Below are 19,086 nucleotides of genomic sequence, written 5' to 3'. Positions count from 1 at the left end.
CTTTGTTGCATGGAGGTGCGGCGAGTGAGGGTGCAAGGGAAGGATAAAGCATTTGTCTAATGACGACTGACAGCCAGGGTGCGGGAGCCACTTAATCCATACAAGTCACAGCAGAAGAGGAATACCACAGTTTTTTTACCTAAGCCGTGGTTTGGCAGGGAAATGCTCTGTCAGCGGGAAATGGCACTTTCTTCTGACAACAGCTACAACTCCTCATCACAAACCAGTGTGGATTTACGAAAATAAGATGTCAAATATTTTGAATCGTGCACAGCATTTCTAGCATAGAAATGGGTACTTTATGTGACAATGTATGGTAGTGCTATTTGACGGCGCTTGACAAAATTGAGATGCAACAATAAAATACACTTCTCTCTTCCCTTATTTCTCTGACTTATTACACTTAGTACAGTTCACAAAAATGCAAACCGACTCTAACATACCAAACTTAGTTTAGAATGAAATCACTAGAAGAAGAAAAAGAACAAAAGCAAAAAACGAGAGAGAAAAACTAAGCTTACCCCATAAATGGGTCCAGAGCAATTCCACTTGGATTTTGAAGATCTTGATCGACAATTATGACACAAATTTCCTCTTTTACCTGGCAGACTAATATTTCATCACTGACTCCATCCACAAAGTATATATTTCCTGTAAGCCAGTCTATTGCAAAATGCTCCACATCTAAAAACAACAGAAAACGAGCAGATATCACCCATCATACATTGATAACAAGAAACACATCAAGAACACAGAATGAAAAATCTGACACATACTTGAAAGATACTTTTCCATCAGTAGTTGGTGTGGTTGTGAAAATCCTTTTAATTTGGTCATAGTGGCACACCAGAGCTGTCTGGTGGAGTTTGTGGAGGAAAGCCAACAGAGAGAATCTTCCTTGTAAATAAAATCCATTGTCCGAGTTCCATTTGTCTTTAGTGGCTTCAGGCTCGAGACAGACGACCCATTAAGGTGTGTTACAGTGATGTACTCTGTGCTACTTATGAGCAGAATAGTTGGTCTGTCCCCGGGGTCTAAAACAACACAAAGGATGAGTGGGAAGTTTGCATAAGTATGGAAAACAAAATTAGAGTCACTTTAGTGTCTGATGTCATACAGTAACTTAGCTAACACCTGTATAGACTTTCAACAAAGGCTCCCATGGAGACAAGCAAGCATGTGTTACAGTGCATCCTCAAATTGAATGTATGCTAATGCTAAGAGTTTGCCTGCTTTGTGTTCTTCTCAGGGCTTAAAGTATACAATTAGCATCATTAACAATGTTCGATTTCATTAAAGTAATCAACATTATGTATGCGCTTTTTCAGTAAAACTGAAAGAAGTGACTGACCTGGCTGGCAGGAGTACAAGGCTAAAAGCATCAGGGGATGATTGCACCCAAGTACATCATTTAGACTAAAATGATGTATCCCACCACACTGAGGTAGTTTAACTCATTAGCTTGAGCATTGCAAGGGATCAATTGAGCTTCCCAGTCTTAAAAACTCCAAGGGTTATTCTGTACCCATTTGCCTTCTCTTAACTAAAGGCTTCTCCACTTATTTACTGTTTAGTTACTTCAGCACTAGACAAAACTGTACCCAAATTAACTAACTGCTATCCGGCAAACATGTCACTGCCAGTGAAACGTTCAAACCAGATACTTAAAAAGGAGGACTATCCCATAGCAGTGTAAGATTTATAGTTGTGTAGTATACTGTAGTAGAAGCAGATCCACTGTAGCCATAACATCATAGATCATCTTACCGTCCTTGGCTTTGCAGGACCTTCTGTTGGACTGCAAGGCGTAGCCATCTGTGCAGCTGCATCTGTATGAACCATAAGTGTTCATGCAGGTTTGACTGCACATCCCATACTCTGCACATTCATCACGATCTGCGGAGGCCAAACATCTGTTAGAAAGCGGTGCCATCAAAGGAACTCTCCACTTCAACTTGCCAATATTCCAACTTAAAGTGTCCTATCAGAAGAAACCAAAAAGGAAACTGTGATGGGAGGCACAGAGAGTCACATTGTTCCTAGATCTCCAGGGATCTGTCTCCACCATACCTTGGCAGGATCGCTGGTTTTCCCCCACCTCAAACCCGTCCGCACAGTAACAAAACGTCCCATTGGAAGTCATGGCGCAACTATAGTGACACAACATCTCATGGCATTTTGGCAGGAGTTCTGTCAGTCAAACACAAGAAAAACATATCATTTTTGTCATGTCGTCAAAAACGTAGTTCACAGTTTGAAAGCTGTTTTTGTTGACATAATTCAATACAATGTATTGAATTATGTAGAGCTCCACTTCTAAGTATGTAGGAAATGTAAGGTCCCAATGTGGCTAATCCATCACTTCCACAGCACTAAGTGCTTGTTATCATAGACATTACTCTGAGAGCCACGCTACACTGCCTGCAGTTTAAATACCTCTACCCCTGTATTGATTGATATTACCAGCTGGATTAGCCTTTTTTGTAAAAAAAACAAACAATTCTGTAATTCTAAATGACTGCTTTTATCTTTTTCAATACTGGTGAGTAATCCTAGTCATCCAGTGAATGTGAATAACAACCATTCACCGACCCTTTTGAACATACAGTATTATACCGTAGGAATTCAGTTATTAAAAATATTAGGCTGGACAGCAAGCACCACTCATTTTGTAGTCTGGCTGGTAAAGCAGACCATTGTGATGTGACTGTTTTCCCTATCTCTCATACAGTGTTTCCTGAAGGTGAAGCCACCACTGAGTGTTCGACTAACAAGGCGGCCTCAGCCTCTGGGGGTGTGGGAGGCTCAGAGGCTGAGCTATGGGAAGGCTGCCTGGGGCTTCGGTTCAGGACAGCGCCCTGCTGAGACCATCCATTGTACCACCGGGAGAACGTCACTGTGATACACGGCCGTAGGTCCAACTCCGCCCTGTCTCGGTCCGCTAGGCTAGACTAAGCTCCACTCCCACCCAAGTAGGGCACCATGGCCCCTATGGGATGTACAGTACATGAAGGGAATGATGGGGACAAACGTATTACTCAGACCCCGCTGGTTCACGCCTCACATTAGGAACCTGCTCATTATGAGTGCCCAACTCCCCATTGGTGGTGCCCTGGTGAGGCATCATGGGAGAGTGATGAGGCGAAGCGAAGCAATCAGTGTGGGATGGGCCAGCCTGGGGCTGTATCTACTGTGGATGGTGAGGGTTGAGATAGAATTTTTCACAAACAAAAAAAATACTACAGTTAACACCTCAGCTGACAAAGATTTGGCTACTAAAGCAACTTTTGCACCTCACCATAGCAGTATAATCACTCACTTTCATGTTCTATTCTGAATTCTTCCCCTGGAGAGTTTTCTACTACCTTCTTCCTAAAAATAGTTTTAAGGATCATGAATATGGTAATAGAATTGGAAATTGTCACTCGTGGTTTTAAAAGTTTGGTGGATTGTGTTTTACACAGCATTTATTGACGATGGGATTTTAATAGTTAAATAATGTCACTGTGTAATGCAAACGCAAACACATTAACAATTATTTTAGTAATCTGCTACTCTAAAACACAGCACTACTGCAACAAATCTGTTGTAAACTCACCTCGACAGTGCACTCCTTCATCATATCCGTCTGTGCAGTCTTTTACTCCATTGCAGAGCTTACTATAATGCAGGCATCTTCGTGTTCCAATGCACTGCACATGATTTGGTGGACACCCCACAAACATTTCATTTGTGCCTGGAAAAATGAAAATAATTTGAATAAATCTGAACTTACAGTATGAATTTTGTATAAATATGTGGGTTTCTCATAGCCAAGACAGCTGCAACACATACAAAAAACAAGATAGAAAAACTTGGTTTTCAACCAAGTTGATCTAGTTTGTCAAACACATAGCCTGAATGTGTTCTTTAGGAGTGGTTCCAGGGTCAACACCCAGAGGTTTCCTCTCCTGGCTTTCCCTGTGGATGCTCGTTCCACTTTAAGGTATTTCAGCAAGAGTATCATATATAATTCAACAAATACCAAAATGGTTAAAAATACTCCGGCTTCATCCAAATCCCCAGTTCTCCAGAGGACTGAGGTAAAGTGTCTGCTGCTGAGAGAACACCGTTGCTCATCGCACGGTCTACCTGGCTCGGCATGTGCCTCCCCCAGGTAAGAGTACACTGGGACATTGTTAAATGTGTTCACGTCCAACTGTGTTCCTTCATTCAACAAACGGCCAGTCGCACCAGTTACAATAGCCGTCTATTCTCACTTGAAATGGGTTTAACTGTGTGCTTGTTATCGATTCTTATTACATTAAGGTTTCTTCTGCATAAGGTTCTTGCTTGCCAGATAAACACATACACTAAAACAGACACACACACACACACACACACACACACACACACAAAGGTATGGTCACTTACAAACACATGATGACACTTTAGATCTCACAAAAAAAGCTCAGCATTATTTTGCTCATTATGGTGTCACGACATGTTGAGGTGTGTGTCTGGCGGGTTTCAGAAGAATCACTCATGTAAATTCAAACCTCACGGATCTATAATTGAATAAAAAAATTGTTTCCAACAGGAACAGAATGGTCTGAAATCGTTCCATAAAACCACACCTCACTAAACCTAACCCATAACACATCAGACAGCTTGCTGGCAAGATGTGCCTGTTCACGCTCTGAGTGTTTGGAAGGGTGAAATGATCCTGTGAACCACACCTGAATAAGCTTCCAGTACAACAAACAAGCAACACATTTATTTCATATGGCCGTCAGAGACAAGTATCAGCCAGGACTTGTATCAGGTTAAACTAAACAGAAAAGGACCCTGAACTGTAATTTACAACAGAACAAAGTAGAACGCGCTATTGTACAGTGTCTGCCTCAAACTCTCAAGAGAGACTCTAAAATTGAGATGAATTCACAGATCTATGGTTGAGAAGATTCAGATCATGAGTATCCTGCAGTAAGTATGCCTTCAGTACTGTACACAGCTTTGGTGGCAGGTTAACTAGGGACACATCCCTACAGCGTCGGGCCATGTTCAAAGACGCACAAAGACAGTGTGGCCTCTGTGGCTGCATTGTGGAAACTGCTATCTTGCTGTTTAATACCACAATGCCATGCTACATTAGTCCCACAAACCTCTTCCCTCTAGGTGCCAGGTCTCCAAGGGAATAGATACATTCACAAGTCGTTTATTTTTATGTGACGTGTGTCAGGGAAAGTCACCCTGAGTAAACATGCTTTAATAAACATAAGACTCATCTATTGGCTATTGTGTAAATAGCTACAGTCTGCAACTGTCATTGCACATTTTTGTCTGGGTAGAAAAATCGCATCGCAGTTTTATTGAACAACTCTAAGTTTGATGTCAACACTGAAAAAGAAAGACTGATTGTCTCCTCTATTCCGTAATTGACTCATGAAACAGGATATAACAGTTTAGATCACAAGTCTAAACACAAAGATTTTTTTCCGTAAAGGCTCATTTCCATAATGACACTAATATACGTAAGGTAAGGTAACCATAGCATTTTACAAAGCGGCAAAAAGCCAAGGGAGTAACAGTTAAACTGTCAAATTGTGGTGTATTTATATCGAAAAAACTAAGACAAAACAAAGTATAAAAAGCATTAACCACTTCTCTGGAGGTTGTGCCGACAAGACTGTCAGAGGTTTAAATTCTTGACAGATAAGACATTCTGCCATGTGTCTGCACATCACTTTAGAAAAGAACATTAAGAACACCATCCGCCTCCAAAAAATAAAATATCAAGAAGAAGAAAAAAGATTCCTTTGCCCTATACTATAGTGAGTGGCTGAATAACATTTTACGTGTTTCAAAAATGCATGCACAAGAAACTACAGGAGATCAAAGCATCTACTGATCCTGTCTAAAGTAGCTTAGGATCTCTAATAAAGGTCTTTCTTAGGACAATAGATTGTGTTGAGGGCAGTGGTGGTGAGAGTTGAAACAGTGACAGCCCTGCTCAGGAAGTACCACTGGGCCAATTAAATGCAATTTGGACCACTCAGAGTCTCATCTTGCGGCAATACAGAATGAATGAACATCTCTAAAACTTCTTAAGCAAAATATCCTTTTGATTTCAAGTCATAAACAAAGATGCTAACAAACCCTGTTGAGAGTCGACATCATGCCACTTCTCAAACGGATTGATAAGGAGCAACTATAGAACTTCTGGAATGTTCAAACTTTGTTCTGACCTTCCTTTCCAAGACAATGCGAGCCGTTTCATCACCTGCCTTCCAGTATAACATAGCGAAGAGCATATTAGCATAACAGCAGGAAGTGTTACAAGGTACCTTCATGAGTGCGCTATTATGAGCTTGGTTACAGACCCCCTGTTGTGCAGTGGGCAGGACACCTCATTTCATAAAAGCAGCAGTCTCTGTACATTTCGCAGCTTTCACAACAAAACCTAATCATTTGTGGAGTAAAAACCTGAGAGTCTACCGCTGATGTTGAAGTTCAAAAGGGAGCATTCCACTTTGTAGTATCTCCTCATCTCAAGATGAGGCAGTTTTTTTATGTACAACACTGATGAGATGCATCATTCTCAGCTTGAACCTTCCGGGTTGACTGTGGATCTGTTTGTTTGACAGTTTAGATAACAACACCAACAGTACTATACAGCATGTCATTAGAATGTTCAAGAGCTGAAACTGTTTCAACAATGTAAGGATCTTTAATATGAATGTTAATGTTACAACAGACCTATCTTGAATGATTCAACACAGAACTCCCACATTATTGCTGGTCCAGCTCCTGAGGCATAGTGCCCATTTTAACTTCAGTGCTGCCGTTCATAATTGTGTCAAATGATAGGGCTATACCTATAGTAAGCCTACACAAGATACATTTTCATTCCAATTTCATTAAGTCTGTATTAAGAACTCGAGGCTTCTCGTGGCTACATCTTAGAATTCACAACACCAGGTGCTTTCAGTATGTGAGCAACCTTCATTTTGGCATAGGTCACTTGGTCCCAGTCGCATGAGCAGTTTATCACCATAGTATAAGCACATTTTTAATGGTGTTGTTTTCTATTTAGGAGGCCAAAGACAAGTGTCAAAGCAGCCTCATAATCCACAAAAACCACCCCCAGTAAGAATATATTAATAATGTATGGTTTGATCTTAAAATTCAGTGGATTTCACAGCCATGCCGCTTCATATTATTTCCCTATAAAGACACCTTTGAAATTCTAAATGCCGTATGCCATTTGCTTTTGTTTAATTTCCCTCCTTTGCATATGATGGTCCAGAGTTTTTGTCAGGACACCAACTAATTTAATGTACACAAACACACAGACACATACTGTTGTATCCCCATAACAGTAGCACTTTTCAGATTGCAGACTAATGGGCCTTGGGTCCAGTATCTTTTGATGTCCTGCTGAAATGATACAATACAATGACACATTTAAAAGTAGGACCCAATCCAGTATAAACATCTATCTTGCACTTGTAAAGAAATATTATCCTTCCAAAACTCAAATTAGTAATGTTCAAGACCTATGCTTTTGAGTTTCAAACCTAGAGTATGTTCTCTAGTTAAATATCTTGAGACAAGTTCTAGGCACAAGCATTCAATTGATTAATGAACATTTACAGTACAACTATTGGGAGCATATAGAGAGCATTCCATTGTTGTGGAACTACTGTGTCATCAGCATCTAGAGAGGACAGTCTCATTGATACAAAGAAAGGACTACAGTATTTTCACAAATGTAGTCATTGTGTGACAGCAGAATTTATGTTTCTTTTCAAGATAATTCTCAATATCACTGACAACAAGGAAGCAACAGACAGCAGTATGACACGCTCTGAAAATGTGAAAAGAGGCATTCTGATTTTGACAAAGATACAAAGTTGTGACCTTATCAAGTTTTTTGCTTGCAAAGAGCGCATAGAAATTTGTCTGACAGACGTATTAGGAAGGAAACTAAAATAGTAGTGCATACAAATGTGAACGGTTGAAAAATGTCCACATCATTGGAGGGTGGAATGTGTCATTAATATGTGAATCACTGCTACGGTATTGTAAATTGAGTAACAAGCCACAGTAATGGAAGTATGTTAATCTGAATTTGGGGCAGAATCTCCATAAGAATTCAAGCATCATCCTTCCTTTAGAGGACATTCAAAACCTGTAGATGCCTCCTCTCTCAGTCACAGTGTCGGGAGAGAGTGAATTAGGCCTACTTCGCGGATGTCCTGGTTTTTCTTCCTGTTTAAAAAGATAATTACCAGAAAAACATTCATGACGATGTTATAGAGTACGTCCCTCGTTTTCCAATGCATTTGTTCCATTGGAGAACCAATATGTCTTTCAGAACCCTGTCATGATCTTAAATGAATCCATAAAAGCCACTTTGCGGCCCATTTCGCAGTTAGGCTGTTGGTGATTAATCTTCTCTTCCTGAGCACTTGTAGAGACCCTTTTTGGCTAGTCACCACGTTTTCTCTCCGCTGTACTCCAGGCAGCCTTTTCTGCTCCTCAGCTGAGAGACTAATCACCCAGAGGGTTGGTAGAGGGATGCAGATTTCAATTACACTGCATTTAGCAACCGTTACACTTTTTCCACACTAATTCGATTCAATTAACTTAAATTAGTTGATACCCTTTCCAGACATGCCGACTGATGTAAAGACTGCATGTTTCCCAGGTCCTTCACAGAAACTGTTATGTGATTTACGCACTTTTACAAAAACCTACAAAAGGTCTTGCAGACTTTTCTTGTGGAAAAAAAACAACTCCAGCTATAGTATTCCAGTTTCAAAACTGCTTGAGGCATAGTTTTTCGGCTAATGTGTTTGTGCATCGATAGTTTCTTTGTTGATGATAAGCGGATAAAGGTTCTGGATAAAGAGGTTTGTGTAAGCTGATCCTGAATACGTTTGGCCTATGTTCCCTCGAAAATGTTCTGATCAAATTATGAAATTAATTCATTTTACTTTTCCCTTTTGAGAATGATGTTTCCAATCAATAATGTCCTGGGAGCAGATGGTGAGACAATGATTATGAAGTCAATAACAGACACCTCAGTGCTGGGGATACATATAAGTCTTTTGAGGTGGTTAGGTCATGTGCCAGTATGATCAGATGGCCTCAGTTAGTCCCATGTCAAGCCCACAAGGCTTGCAGGTGGCAGTGAAAACCATGTCATCACATTGGCACTCCCTCCTTAAACATATTGGCCATTTCCACTGTTAAATCGTATGAGACATGCAAGTCGTTCACAAACCACCTCTTCCATCGCAAAATAGGAGTGAAACACATGACTTTGGAAAGGGCACCGAATGTCCTGCCAAGGTAAACGTTTTACTGAAAAATGAGAAAGGTGAAATGAGAAAGTACCATGATGTGATTGCTATAGACCAGGATGCTTTGCAGCCAGACCGTTGGGTTCTTCTGGGGTTTGTGCCACTCCTAGAAGGGCACCAGCTGTGCTGTCACAGAAAAATGCACTGGATTTGTTTGTTTTTTTCAGAATCTGTGCTTGAAGTTTTTCATGTTTACAGTGTAATACTGTACACACTGAATAGTACAGTATTATAGGTTTTACGGTATGTGACAGCTTGTAGCTGAAACCAATATAGCCAGCCATTCAATCCTGTGATGCTTTAAATGTGACTGAATATAGTTTGAATCCTTGTAGGTTGTTTCCCCGCATCTATAAAGGTCTCTTGAATTGACTGAAAGTGCAAGAACAGCACCCTCATGCAAACTCAGCATATCTGACAGTGCTCTTAAAAAGCTGCTGAAAGGTCTACAAGGGATTCTGTATCCACATGGGAGCATTTAACCATGATGGTGACTTTAACTGGGTAAGTTTACTATAATCACTGTCCAGATTCACATGAATAGTAAATGTAAAAGTGTAACAACAAAATAAATCAGATGACCTGAGGAATTACTGGGAATAGTTTCTGCTTACATTAAATACATGAAACAAATGTGACCTGTGTTTTCAAATGTCCCACATACAGTGAATGTGGAGCAAGACAATGGCACCAATGTCACAGACACCTATGTTAACATTATCCAGTGATGATTAATTATTGTCTGACAAGAGCACAAAGTGACCCACTTGGAAAATAATTAGCCAAAAGTGGGGAAATGGGGCAAAAATGAAACATCAACATTCTCATTTGATTGAAATGTGATGGATGAAAATAATGCTTGTGAAATCATAACCAGCACGGCATGTTAGATGAGTGCAACAGTTAAAAACTTTACAAAAAATGCCCTGCCAGGAATTAAATGACATGTGTCAGGACCATGGACAGCACTAGACGTCTCCTGCCATAAAGATCTAATAATCACTTAAACGAAACATGGCTGAAATGTTAAAGTAATCTACTTCAACATGACAGGATAAACATATATTTTTTGTCAAGAATCGTTTGGATTCCGGTGACATTAAAACCGATTTGATTTACGAAGTGGCAGCTCTAACACTAATATGTCATGTAATTACACCTAATTTCACCTCAAAATGACTTCATTCCAAAATGAGACATTATATTTTGGTTATTAAATAAAAGGCGGAATTATTTTGCTGCTGCCTCTTATGATGGGGTTTTGTATAAGCATACGTAAATACATGTGACCCTGGAGCTTGTAAACTGCTATCTGCATTGTTAAAGTCAGGTTTATTGTTGTTTCAATATATGCCAGTCCAGATCACATTTTGAGAAGACTCTTAAACGTTTCAACACTACAATATTACAATGACACACAAGTCACAAGTTCAGCCAAACGTAGTATCGACTTAAATCTAATAAATTATCCTGCATGCCCCTTTTTTCAACAAATAAGTGCGAACTTGATGTTAAAGTTTAAAACACAAAAAAAAAAAAAAAAAACACCTTTGCCGATAACTGAACGGATGTGGGTTCGTCATTAAGGTTTCGTTGGCTGTTAACGCAGAAGCTATATGCAAACATTGATGTAATTGTTTGTGAATTATGCTACTGTGGTTAAATAGCATCCTTACTACATGATTATTTGAGTATGAGTACGCAGATGTAGCATCACCCTCATGATCCAATCTCCCCAAACAACCTTAGAGGCGCAGCCACACTACACAGAAACTTGCACCAGATATTGGAAACGACTTACCTTGGTCTGCCCCGGCAGTTGTTAGCATTTTAGCAATAGGAAAAAACCCCGAAATAGTCAAAAATGCCCAAATAAAGTCGCACATGGTTGCACAGTGAAAGCTGACCGCAGCACTTCGTAAACGCCCTTCCGAATGTTGTATAAAGCAACCTGAAGTCCTTTCCTGCAAGTCAGACGCGGTCTGTTCTGTGGACCCGTGGAGGAATTCAAGTAAAGTAAAGTGATGAGGATCAGACAGAAGGTAACCACATCAAAGAGGGAAGGATGGCGGCCACGTGTTATTTTAACAGTTTTTAAATATGAAGGTAGACTAGATTAGCCTACATAAAGACTATTGTCAGTGGACATATGACACAGTTGCCGATGGTAGCGTTTCGCGAGTGCATGTCTGTTATTCAGAGTGCGTATAAGTGTGTGTGTGTGTGTGTGTGTGTGAGAGAGAGAGAGAGAGAGAGAGAGAGAGAGAGAGAGAGAGAGAGAGAGAGAGAGAGAGAGAGAGAGAGAGAGAGAGAGAGAGAGAGCATCCATAAACCAAACAATATCTGAAATATAATACTGTAAACACCTTGTAAGGACCAGGCCATCTCTCATGCTTTAAAGTGTGTTTTATTTATATTGTTTTATTGAAGGTAAATGATAAGTAACGGGATGTCTTTAACTTGTATGGCTTGAACTACTTTGCTATTTAAATGCCTCTGCTGCCATCTACAGTCCTCAAAAAATATCATGTGCACAGAATGAGATGACAGCAGATGAACCAGAATCATCCTTTCAATAGAGAAAACAATGCAGAACATTTGGGCAATTCACTGAAGAACTGTAGGCCTCGTGAATTCAGAGGTTTTCCCAGACTAACCACGTTAGAATTGTCATGTCAGTCCAGGATCATCTGAAAATTAACAGTTTCTGTTCAGGCCATGGTCCCCAGCTTATAGAGGGTTAACGCCTGATGGCAGTCCTCCCCTCACAACCCCTGGCAGTCCCACGAAGCCCATCTCTCAAACTCTGGAGCAGAGAACACTGGGGAACATACCCAGTCAAGGAAGAGATCTTTCACTGCTTTTGTAAAATTCCATAAATGACCATTCCATAGTTTTCCAATTCAGTCGGAATTGTGACCAAAATGTGTTCAGCCTTGTGTTCTATCGTGTCCCAGAGCTGTCAGAGGTCCCCCACTGCCATGGCCCCTGTTTGGTTACAAACCTAGTTTTGGAGCGGGGTGGTCAGGAGGCAGGCTCATGAATTTCAATAAAGGTTCACAAAGAGGTTCACTGTCCGGAGGAGTATGGAGAGTGGTTGAGAAGGGCGGTCACAGCGTGCATACAACAACCTTGTAACCGGTAGATGGTGATCGGCTGAGGGAGATGGACTGCGGTGATCTTCAGAGTAAAGGGCCCTCTTGACATAGCTCAAAAACACAATATGCTCTGACTGCTGAAAGTTGAATAGGAAGAAGCTTCTATATATCCTCGTTATTATGCCTCACCAGCATCCTGTATGACACAGGTGCTTTTTGTGTTGTCTGTGACTGTTGTGTGTGGGTGTGCTACAAATAAATGTGTTGTGAAACTCTGGCACCCCCTAGTGTATGTTATGTGTGACAGATTTTTTAGGTGTGGGCCTACAGCCCATTATCGTTGCAGAAAAGGTTAGTTGAACATTCAGTTTGATTGAAGACTAAATCTGCTAGAGTGAAATAACTTGTAACATTGATTTAAATACCAAGAACAACGATGGGCCAAAAAACCTACATAAGCATTCAAGGTTGTTCATGTTAGGTCCCCATATGAGTAGTAACTTCATGAAAGACTGGTTCTATGCTGTGACTCTTAAGCTCAGAGGGACACTTCAGTACTGGTTTAGTTCATTTAGTCTCACACTAGATCTGACAACGTGAAGGCAGTATTCTAAACTGGTTTTGCAAATACTACAAATTGCGTCAACAGTAGGGTCAAAATGTAATATATAGCTATTAAAATGGCCCGTTATGAGACAAATTTTATATAAAGGCAGATAAACCGACGTCTTTGCCCATTTATCCAGCGCTTCGTCGATATACCCCGGCCAAAGGTTTATAGCCCTTTGCGAACAATAAGTTACTGGAGGAGGTATAGGCTATTCATTTTAATAAACTTGCTTGCTGGATGAAATGTTTAAACTTGTGTTTTGAGCCTAGAGTTGAAGCAACGGCCGGTGTTGTGCCGATTGTTTGTCACTTTATGTTTGACCGGCATTAAACGCTACTCTGACACACTGTCAGTAGAACTATTAGTAGTAGAAGTATTTATTTTACTTTTATTTGACTAAAGCAGTTATTTCCTTAGTTTAAAAGTGAAAGTAAAACTAGACCGGACAAGAGGAAGTGAACCGTTAGACCAAATCAAATTATTGAGGAAATAACTTTGGAAAGGGCTACGATTCCTTAACTGATCATCTTCAGGGGGCAAAAATCACTGCCTGGAATCGTTATCTCAAAGCTCAGATAATGATTAGCTAAAATATTTACAGAGAAAGGTGAAAGACCACATTTCCATCGTGTGCCACCTATCTTTTTGCGCTTTCGTAACAAGCAAGATTGTATTTCCTATCTGGAATTGCATATGTTATTACGTAGCCTGCTCTGCACTTTCAGACCGTCTCTCAAAATACAATTTTATGTTTCGGGCAATAGTTTCAGTCATGGATCCATTTATTTATGACTTCCCCTCGGAAGTTTTCGAGCGTGTTTCTGTTTTGTTGGGCTGCAGTCCTACCTCTGAGGAAGTAGCCGCCTACCTGGACAAGCACGACGAACTGCATTTTATGCGCGATAGATTTTGGATGCCCAAAATTGGCGATCTTCCACCCTGTGAGTTATCAGTAAGAGTTTAAACCTGTAGTTTCTGACACACTGCAATGGTTAGGATATACTATTGCTCAACTCATAGTTTAGCCTACAGTGTATTGTTTGTGTAGTATGTATATGTGTCCTCCGGTCAGAGAATAATAACGTTGCCCAAACAGTGAGGCCCAGATCCCAGACATGGACAAAGCCTACTCCTAAAGTAAGAGAAAAATCCAATGAAGATACCCATTCAAAAATTGTTTAGTCTAGGACTAGGTTTAATAATCCTTGTCTGGCAAACTGGACCTGAATCAGCATAATTCAGATGGGTTGGCATGACGCTTGTTACTTTTGTTCTCTAATGCACGACGCTGTGCATTGGATCTTTTTTGAAAATTTCAATTGTGAGTGCTTGGATTGCGCTAATCCACTGTACTTTTTGCCATAGCCGACCTCTCCCTCGTAGATGGCTCACAGGAATGCATTTACTTTGTGGGAAACTCACTCGGTCTTCAGCCGAAAAAAGCAAAGCAGTATATCGACGAAGAGCTGGATAAATGGGCAAAGACGTAGGTTTATCTGGCTTTATATAAATGTGTCTCATAACGGTCCATTTTAATAGCTATATGACATTTTGACCCTACTGTTGACGCAAATTGTAGTATTTGCTGCCAAAATGGCCCGTTATGAGACACATGTTATGCTGGCTATCAAATAGCTTAATAACCATAGAACACATGCTAAAAGCAAACATCTTGCTCCGTATTTTCAAGTGGAGTTCACGGCCATGTTCAAGGAGGTCGACCGTGGGCTTGGGCTGAGAATAACATAGAAGAACTAATGGCAACTGTTGTTGGTAAGCATCTGCTATCTCCAATTTGAAGTTGGTCAAAATGTAAGTGACATTTTGACCCTACTGTTGACGCAAGTTGTAGTATTTGATAGCCAGCATAGCCATTGTATACGTTATATTGATTTAACATACCTTTCCCCTTAGTTAGTTAGACTACCTTTAGCATATTAGACCTGTTTAAACTGACACAGTTAAGATTTATTTCTACATGTTGAATGTATGCACCTTCCTGCCAAAATAAATTCCTTGTCTGTGCAAACTTTCATGGTGATTAAAACCCCTTCTGATTCTGCTTCTGATTGACTACTTGTTAGATGAATGGAAAACACAAAAGTTTTCATTCTGCAGTTAACCAACGTTTACTGTAGGCCTTTTGGAGGTTATTGAACTTATTGAACTCTTGCATAGTCATGTTTAGTTTAGACTGAAGTACAGATGAAAAACCTTCAATGTTGAACGTGGTTTTAAAATGGAATTTGCAATAAGGCTATGCTGTCCAACAAGTCCATGGTGTGTGTGTACGTGTGTGTGCGTGTGTGTGTGTGCGTGTGTGTGTATGAGAGAATAGGTGCTGAAGCTGAGGAGGTTGCCTTGATGAATGGTTTGACAGTTAATTTGCATCTTCTATTGGTAAGTGTGTTTCGACTCAAATCCACCGCTGGTATCCAGTACAACAGACAGTGTAGACATTTATAGTACTTATGTGTCATTATTTCTTGACAGCTCTCCTTCTACAAACCCACTGCAAAACGGCACAAAATTCTAATTGAGGACAAGGCTTTTCCCTCGGATCATGTAAGCCATTTCATGAATCTCTATTGGACTTTTTTTGTTCCTTAAGGAACACTGCAACATAACATGTCCAAATCATGTGCTGAACTGTACTGTGAGCTGGGCCCAACATTTGTCTTCATGTCTGACCTTGTGAACTCTCCAGTATGCTGTGGAATCTCAAATCCAACTGCGAGGATATGGCCCTCAGCAGAGCATGCTGCTCATGGCTCCCAGACCGGTAGGGTTAAACACATCACTCAGGTTACATAGCTAGAGTTCACTGTGTTTTTGTGTGTACTGAATGTAGCTATATAGGGTGTGGGTTCGGTCAATTTTCGGTAGCACCAAGCACTTTGTGATCTTCATAAAAGCTTACGTAGCATGACTTTGCTTGCCTGTCAAGATATGCATTCCATCCTAGTAAGAGGACTGCAAAAGAAATGTCAACAATCAATTGCATCATCATTGGTTATTTTTTAAATGGGTGCATCTTCATGATGTGCTCGCTTTATATGTATGTTCAGAATCAGAATTCGGTTTATTCGCCATGTATGTTATACAAACACAGAATTTACTGTGGCAGGGAGGAGTAGTCCAATAAACCCAACCATCCAATAAATCTACATCATTGTAGTGTAGACTTTATCTAATCAGATTGGCGATGTGAAGGCTTGTTAATATCTATGTTGCAGGGCGAGGAGACTCTGAGGACTGAGGACATTCTAGACAGGATAGAGAAGGAGGGGGATTCCATTGCGGTCATCATGTTCAGTGGAGTCCAGTACTACACTGGGCAGCTCTTTGATATGGCTTCCATCACCAAGGCTGGTCAGAGCAAGGTAAGGGCAGACTGCTGCACTCACACTTTTTTAGAGTAATGATTTAAAGTGGGAAATACTGACGGTTTCACAAAATAGGCCAAGAAGAAAGTCTGTATGCAACAGGATTGCTAAAACATAATTGGGTGAAAAGTAGCGGGCCGGTAAAAAAATTGAAATTGGCATTCCATTGGTCCTAAGCTGTATGCTAAACAACCATCAGATGGTCTCATTAGCTTACACAACATGTTTTCAGGGGACAATACTTTTCTTGTTTTAACAATTATTTTTGCCTATTGTATCTTAAAATGCTTTATTGTCATATTCAAACAACGTGTGTCTAATCAACACCCTTGAAAGTCAGTGAAATTCTATTTTATTGTTGGAGATAAAGAAACAAGAGCTTGGGCTTCACAGTAATAACAACACAATCACTCAGGAGACTTGATGACACATTTACACACCTGTAAACTGGCTGTTGACTCTGTTCCTGGCCCTGGAATCTGAGATGGACTAAACTGTTGTGTGTTTTCCAGGGCTGCTTTGTGGGCTTTGACTGTGCTCATGCTGTTGGAAATGCTGAGCTCAAGCTTCACAACTGGGGGGTGGACTTTGCCTGCTGGTGTTCCTACAAGGCAAGCCATAGATTGTTACAGGGAAAGGCCAAAAGGCATTTGACCTGGGCAGAACCTTTGACGTCTAGTATAGCCTTACAACAGTGCATACAAGATTATTTGCAAACATACTGCTCATTTGGTTTGTGTTGTTGTGCAGTATGTGAATTCTGGAGCAGGGGGATTGGCAGGATGTTTTATCCACGAGAAGCACAAACACACCATCAAACCTGCGTGAGTTAACCTGCAGATAGTCTTAAAGAAGTTAGACATTTCATTGTTTGGGCTTTACCTATTGTGTAAGATGTAAGAATTGTTGCTTTTTCCCTGCTTGAAGCCATGACCATTAATCACTTTTTTATCTTAGGCTTTTAGGATGGTGGGGACATGACTTGAAAACACGATTCCAGATGAATAATGGTATGAGCTTTATTCTACATGTTTCAGAAATATAAATGTTCAATTAGAATGCACATTTCAAACATATATGACTCTTGTCGGATAAAGGGCTTTACTTTTCTTAGTTTTTAGCAGTAGACATACTGCCATCCTGTGGTGTATTTGAGTATTACATTGATTTTGTTTGATCATGTATTTACTAATAATGTATCTTTCCACAGAAATGGATCTTCTACCAGGGGTCAGTGGCTTCAGGCTATCTAACCAACCTATTTTACTAGTTTGCCCACTTCAAGCTAGTTTAGAGGTAAAACTTAAAAAATAAATCGCATTATTCAAAAAGTCCATATTCCCAGATGTATTAGTATGATGACTATAATACATTTTTGTCAGTTATCATTACCAATGATTAATTCTTGCTTTTCTCTTTTCTTGTTTTCACAATACAAGGTTTTTAACATGACCAGTATGAAAGCTCTGCGCAAAAAGTCTATCCTGTTGACGGGTTACCTGGAGTACCTAATCAAACATTACTACGTCAGGGATGACAACAACCCTCACAAGCCCTACGTCCACATCATCACCCCATCCAACCCTGAGGAGCGTGGCTGCCAGCTGTCCCTGTCCTTCTCTGTACCCATCAGAGCTATCTTTCAAGAACTGGAAAAACGTGGCGTTGCTGTGAGTAGCTCTCAGTACATTTACTCATAATATCTGTCAATAGATTTGCACGACCTCGCTATTAATATACTACTAGTGGAACCCCTGACGGCCAACGTATTCCGTTGCGTTGGATCTTGACGTGAGTCCTGTTCCTCCCTCCATGTGACTCCTGGATTCCACTGTGCGTGTCAAGTGTGACATGAGGGAACCCAGTGTGCTGCGCGTGGCCCCGGTGCCACTCTACAACTCTTTCAGCGATGTCCACCGCTTCATCACCGTTCTGGGATCCTCCATGGCAGCCAGCAAGGAGCAGCAGAGCTGAGGGGAGCAGTGTGTCAGGTTCATGGTGTAAGACAACATTGCCCACTTTCTATCTCAATTGTAATGTTGTGGCTTTGAAAGCAATAAAAGTGCATGTTCTTGGTCTCTAATTAATGGACATATGAATAACTTGGTTCTAAACTGTGGGGATTAACTCTAACTTCTTTATAAAAGAGGTAACTGTAAGTGCACTTTGTTAGATTGATCATGCAGGTTTTTCATTACAATGTGTGGATGCACATTTTGTGTAATCAGCACATTTCTCAAATTGTCATCATGACATCACGTTACACAAACTTTACGGAAGTCTTTATGGAATAAACAGGGTCTTCGACTTGTGATTCTTTTGTCTCAGGCTGGGTGTAGCCATTCATATTTTGTGCTTTTATTATCCCTTGTATATATCGGGTGAAGCTGCAGATAGCACAGCATGGGGTAGCAAATGGCATGATTGGAAATCTGATGAGTGATCCATCTCCTCTAAGATTACACACCTCAGTGACCAGCCGTCCTCTCCTACCAATTAACACCTACTTTATTACATGTTGGGTTGTTCCTAATGTTCCTGCGTGTTTATGCACTATTACCTTGACGGATTCCTTTTCCACAATTAGACATAATTGGCATATCAATATGCAAAAGCTAAATGGATTAACCTTCTTTAAAACT

The 19,086-nt window shown here is 40.5% G+C and overlaps 2 protein-coding genes across 2 annotated transcripts in view; one reads left to right on the top strand and one right to left on the bottom strand.

Annotated features, from left to right (window-relative positions):
- lrp1ba (low density lipoprotein receptor-related protein 1Ba) overlaps positions 1-11,236 on the bottom strand; it is a 66,972-nt gene extending 55,736 nt beyond the window's left edge. The window contains 6 exon segments of the mRNA XM_067260974.1: positions 522-684; positions 777-1,034; positions 1,768-1,896; positions 2,071-2,190; positions 3,599-3,736; positions 11,152-11,236. Coding sequence (XP_067117075.1) covers positions 522-684; positions 777-1,034; positions 1,768-1,896; positions 2,071-2,190; positions 3,599-3,736; positions 11,152-11,236 — 893 coding nt within the window.
- A 2,371-nt stretch (positions 11,237-13,607) lies between these two features.
- On the top strand, positions 13,608-18,525 carry kynu (kynureninase). The gene is made up of 13 exons (XM_067260452.1): positions 13,608-13,999; positions 14,424-14,544; positions 14,749-14,831; positions 15,397-15,458; positions 15,552-15,623; positions 15,766-15,840; positions 16,295-16,441; positions 16,957-17,055; positions 17,195-17,268; positions 17,402-17,454; positions 17,655-17,740; positions 17,884-18,114; positions 18,290-18,525. Exons 1-13 carry the CDS (start codon positions 13,807-13,809, stop codon positions 18,416-18,418), a joined length of 1,425 nt encoding a protein of 474 aa, XP_067116553.1. The 5' UTR covers positions 13,608-13,806; the 3' UTR covers positions 18,419-18,525.
- Positions 18,526-19,086: the final 561 nt, after the last annotated feature.

The sequence above is a fragment of the Osmerus mordax genome, chromosome 22, assembly GCF_038355195.1.
Source record: "Osmerus mordax isolate fOsmMor3 chromosome 22, fOsmMor3.pri, whole genome shotgun sequence".
Lineage (NCBI taxonomy): Eukaryota > Metazoa > Chordata > Actinopteri > Osmeriformes > Osmeridae > Osmerus > Osmerus mordax.
This window is presented reverse-complemented; position numbering and strand designations above follow the sequence as displayed.